This window comes from Gastrolobium bilobum, unplaced genomic scaffold (genome assembly GCF_033153095.1).
Source record: "Gastrolobium bilobum isolate Gb01-03AN ecotype WA unplaced genomic scaffold, APGP_CSIRO_Gbil_v1 utg12205, whole genome shotgun sequence".
In the NCBI taxonomy this organism is placed as follows: Eukaryota; Viridiplantae; Streptophyta; class Magnoliopsida; order Fabales; family Fabaceae; genus Gastrolobium; species Gastrolobium bilobum.
Genome location: NW_026899230.1, coordinates 359,629 through 365,050, shown reverse-complemented (window position 1 = coordinate 365,050; position 5,422 = coordinate 359,629). Strand labels below are relative to the sequence as shown.

At 32.6% G+C, this 5,422-nt stretch overlaps 1 protein-coding gene across 1 annotated transcript; it reads right to left on the bottom strand.

Annotated features, from left to right (window-relative positions):
* Window positions 1–586: 586 nt before the first annotated feature.
* Window positions 587–5,102, bottom strand: LOC133288664 (protein NRT1/ PTR FAMILY 2.13-like). The gene is made up of 4 exons (XM_061486480.1): window positions 4,850–5,102; window positions 4,491–4,708; window positions 1,707–2,281; window positions 587–1,515 (listed from the first exon to the last, which is right to left on the bottom strand). Exons 1-4 carry the CDS (start codon window positions 5,013–5,015, stop codon window positions 645–647), a joined length of 1,830 nt encoding a protein of 609 aa, XP_061342464.1. The 5' UTR covers window positions 5,016–5,102; the 3' UTR covers window positions 587–644.
* Between the last annotated feature and the right edge of the window lie 320 nt (window positions 5,103–5,422).

The window sequence follows — 5,422 nt, the reverse complement described above, 5'->3', positions numbered from 1 at the left end:
AAGACAAAGTACAGACAAAGCAGGAGTTAACTCATTCGTATAACATTATTGTGCACTTACACTCCAAATATAAATCTCCCAACACGTTAAGGTGGCTTAGTTTGTCATACCAAATGTCCAAAACCACATACTCAGCAACAACTGTTATGCCTTTGGATATTTGCCCCTTTGTTGGGGTAGTTACCTCTGCTTTAGACACATTGTAGACGAATTCGCCCAAAAGAGAAATCTTGGTGCATTTATATTCACATATATAAATTGAAATTCTATCAATGTTAGACTTTATTAAGGATCAAATAAAATATTAAGTATGGTTAAACTCATGACCTCTAATAAATTAGTTAAACTCTTTAACATTAGAAACTCTTAGTAGCCCACTTGACATTTCTAAAAAACAAATTTACATCATAGCACAAATTCCAAAAAAGTGAAGGGGAGAAGAGTAACGATATTTGCACCAAAAAAATAAAGTGTAAAAATAACAGAAGATTAAATATCATTGCTGGATAAAAAAGGCTCTCCTCAGTTTATTTATGTAAAGTCTTAATACATATATAGCAGTATGGTATTGTTATCTTTCCTCTTCAATTTATTCATGTAAAGTCTTCATACATATATAACAGCATGATAATCTTATCTTTCTTTTAGGCCTTGCATGATCCTAACTCAACATCATGAGGATTATCTTGGAGATCAACATTTCCCTTGTATTGGTATCCTCTAGCAACATAGACAAAATAGATGAAGTTCAGGACCCCTATCCCTGCTATGAGGTAGTAAAAATAATCTAACCTACCAGCATTTATATCATTTGTCAACCAATCTGGATGGCTATGTGTTCGGGTGGTTTGATGAACTGTGTTGACTATAATGGTGCTCATATAATTAGCCATAGCAAAAGAACACGAGAACAAGGAATTACCAATGCTTCTCATGTGTTCAGGAAATTGCCTATTAAAGAACTCAATTTGTGCTATCATATTGAAGGCCTCGAAGAAACCCATAAGGATAAGCTGTGGGGCTAGCCACAAGACTGACATGGGAGCAATACCTAGTGGACTTGGATTTGAATTTGCAGAATTTCTTCTCACTTTTTCAACCAAGCCAGAGACAATCATAGAAAGAATAGAGAACACCATGCCAATTCCCATTCTTAGAAGGAGAGTGATGCCCCCTTCATGCTTTGTCATTTTTCTTAGTGCTGGTACTACAAATCGATCATAGAATGGAACCCACAAAGCTATGGTAATTAATGATATGACTCCAAGGGAACCAGCTGGGATTTGAAATTTGGGTCCCAGATTTCTGTCCATTTTCATGGCTTGTGACACAATAAATGTTCCTTGTTGTGACATGGAAATTAGACTAAAGATCCCAGCTGCCCAGACTGGTAAAATTCTTGCTATGCATTTAACCTCTTCTACTTGTTGGATGCTTGCAAGTTTCCACTGATTTACTCTGCTCCCATCTTGTTTTAGATCACCCTCCATTATTAGAGAAGCTTTGTTCAAGGACCTAATAAAAGAGAAATTATGTATTACATGTTAGTATCAATCTCATCCATCAAAGTTACTAATAAATAAAAAAAATAAATAAACTAATTTCCCATGTTCAAACTTGTGCATAGTAAATAATTAATTCATTACCGTAATTATTGATCAATGTTATAAATTTGGCATAAATAATCAATGATAGAGATATCTAACCTGAATTGTTTGGTTAAAGGAAGCTTTGACAAGATAACTGTCCCAGTCAGTGGAGGATCATAGAAAACTCCGTCTGCCTTGTCCTGACTTGGAAGCTTAACTTTTCTCTTTTTGTAGGCAGCCACAAGAACATGGGCAATACCAGAAAAAATGCTTCCTTCCGCCTTTACGTACACATAAACCCTTGTTCCAACAAAGAACATGATTATGGAGCAAAACATGCACACAGTTGGTATTCCCAAACCTAATGTCCAGCTCACAGAATCTTGGATATAAACCACAACTGTTTGAGCGACCAATAATACCAATGTAAATGTTGTGTAGTACCAATTAAAGAAGCTGTTGACCCCTTTCTTTCCTTCATCTGTAGTTGGATCAAATTGATCTACACCAAAGGGTATACTGCATGGCCTTACCCCAGCAGAGCCTATGGTTAGAAAACAAAGTCCCAAAAACAACACACCCATTTGAGAATTGCTTGCCCTAACGCATTGATTCGATGCTAGTTGCAGGGGAGTACAAGGTGGAGGGTGCAGCTGTGGCAACCATGATGTTAAAGTCACCACGATCATTCCCTATTTGACAATGTTCAATACAAAATGAATAATTAAAAATAATATATATCTAAAATATCCAAGTTGAGAGATAATGATGTAGTTTAAGGGTTAAGTTAATCTCATGCAGCATAAGATAGAAAATTTTTCCTACTGACCCTTCGATATCCGTGCTTGCTTTTTTCTTTTTTCTTTTAAATCAATGGGGTCCATATATGTTGAGTCTATGACATAAGATACCTATCACCTACAACATAAGAATAATAATTCCCGTAGTTTAATGCAAAAAGACCAAAATAATTAAAAAAAAAGAAAGCTAAATCATAATTATTTGAACTTTTACTTGAAACATCCGTACTATTGCATGACTTATAATAAATTTAGATATTTAATACTTGTCACCTCAATTGAATTTTAGATTTATTATGTGTGTTTTGTATACTTTCTTGTATTTTATTTATATAACTTAATTAATAGAAAACAATATTTGGAATTGAAATTGATAGAAAAATTAATTTTTTTATTATTAAAGCAATGTATGCTAGCTATTTTTGTATTTAAATAGGAAATAACAATAAGTAAATGAGTAAGGATATTCTAACTACCAAATTTTTTTACTACTAACTTACTACCCATCACATCACCATTGGATCAAAGAGAGAGAGAGTGTTAAAAAGTTTTTGAAGAGAGAAAATGTTAATCTAATGATGATTAGATAGGTAGTAAGTTGGTAGTAAAAAATTTTGGTAGTGAAAATATTCCTCCTCTAAGTAAATAGCTTGGAAGCTGGTAGACTATATATTACAATATAAATGCAAACTTAGGCTTTACATGCCTATTAATTTTATTTTTTTAGATATTTCAATCGATTTATCATTTTACGACTAATTTGATTTGGACAGATTCCGAAATTAAAATTTTAAATCCTTTCTAAAAATGATATTGGGAAAGATGGAGCATGTTACATGCCTATTAATTTGGACTACTTACCAACCAACCTAATTTAATTCATATATAAATGTTTTGTCGCGAGCTTTATGCATACCTGTGCATGCAAGCACATGATGTTTTTTATGTGGTAGCAAATTGGCAACCATCTTCCCTAATAATGGTGGGTCATGCAGAGGCAATGGCCCCTCAAATTTATCAATTTTTTTTTTTTAAATTATATAAATTTGAACTTAAAAGAAATGTAATATAAGTTTGTCCCATTATTTTTATATTTTTAATGTTCTTCTTGTACGAAAATTTTTTGAAGAGTTTTTCAAGTTTAGTTATGTAATGACCCACTATAATGTTATGTCTTAATTAGTGTAAATTTTGTTTTCCCCGACTTCTCTCACAAAATATTCTAACTCCACCATTGTTCTCTAAGAGAAATATTAGTGTAAAATATAAGTAAATTAAGTTAATTATTAATATATAAATTATCATGTAAAATAAATATTTACATATTACTTCTTATGTGACTGCAGAAGAGAAAAAGTGCAGCAACACAGGATATGCGTCCGAATCCTGGTTTTTTTTTATAGAATCCGCACGTATATCCAAGGATCCGCACGTGTATTCTAATGTTAAAAATTTGCTGCAACTTTTCTCATCAGCAGTCACATGAGAAGTGACGGATCCATATTTAATATAGAACATGTTTAGATAAGTTTTAAAATAGAAACATTTTTATGATAATTTTTTCTTTTTATCAAATTGTTTTTTATCTTACGTAAAAAAAAAATACTAAAACTGCACTTTTTGTGTGTTGTTATTTTTTTAATTTTTAATTAATTATGATAAAAAAAATTAAACATGTTTTCTAATCAAAAGAACTATTTCTTCTTTTAAAAAACACAAATAAACATGTCTATAAAGTAATAATATGCTTGTTGCTGATTTATTTAGTTTACTCGACTTGTAAAATCCACATAAAGGTATGTACACAAAAAAAAATAATAATAATTCCACAAAAAGGTAAGTTAGAATAAAAATAATCAGCTAGTTCTAAGTGATTGTTTTATACTAAAAATATAAGGAAATAGTACTCTCATGTTGTAAGAGAAGGAGATTACTATCTTACGCTATAAACACTTCGATAATTGTACTGTTATTTTCTTTTTTTTAGTGATGAGTCTCATCACTTTGTGTTTTAGCGTAAAATATACTCTCAGCTATTACATATATCATGAGAATAGACAAACCCAAAAAGCTAATAATAAAAAAAATGAAAATTTCTTACCAGAAGAGAAGCAAATGAAGCAAAAGCTATAGTCCGGAAGCGACCAACATAAGCATCAGAAATGAAGGCCCCAACTAGCGGGGCGAAGTTTGTGATCCCAAACCATATGTTGATAATGTTAGCAGCAGACACTTGGTCCAAGTGAAGCTCTCTTGTCATATACACCATAAAGTTAGCAAACAACCCAAACACCGCCAACCTCTCAAACGTTTCATTCCCTGCAATATTAGCCAAAACCCAAGAAGCATAAGAAATAAAAAAAAAATAAGTATTGGTAATATATCTTTATTTGTGAAAGAATGACATGATTTTGCGGAGAAAAAAAAAATCTACTTATTAGAACATATATAGAAATAGACCTAAAATATAAGGCATGGCCTTCCATCCTCCAGATTGCTTCTTGGGGTTGTGGGTAGGTTCCTTTTCTGCTGGTGAACTTGAAGAAATGCATCTTCTGAAGTTTAGAAGCGACCAAGAAGAGGCACAAGCAGATTGCTTAGTCTCGTTAACCTCTGCATCCAACATCTTCTCACAATTACTTGTTTGTCTTTCTAACTATAAACTAATTAAAATGCTCTCCACTTCATGTATCTTGTTTTGTTATCAATAATATATCTCTTCTCTCATCTTAAGGCATAAGGCTATATGTGTTCAGGATTGGCGGGTCTTTGTCTCTTTGAGCTATGATACAAGGTAGCCAAAGACCCTTATTTATATGCAATAAAACAAAGAATGATTGAATGGCCAAGGAGTGAATTTTTGGGCTCTGAATTTCGATTAAATCAAAATATTGAAAGAGACTTTCGACGTGTTCCTCAAGTCTACCGAAGCATGCACAAGCCGAATGTACTACATAGTTGCGTGTTGCGTTTGCAATGGTCAGTGGACAGTGGGGACAGTGAAGGGCACCGATCTTCCATTTCTTTTTGTTT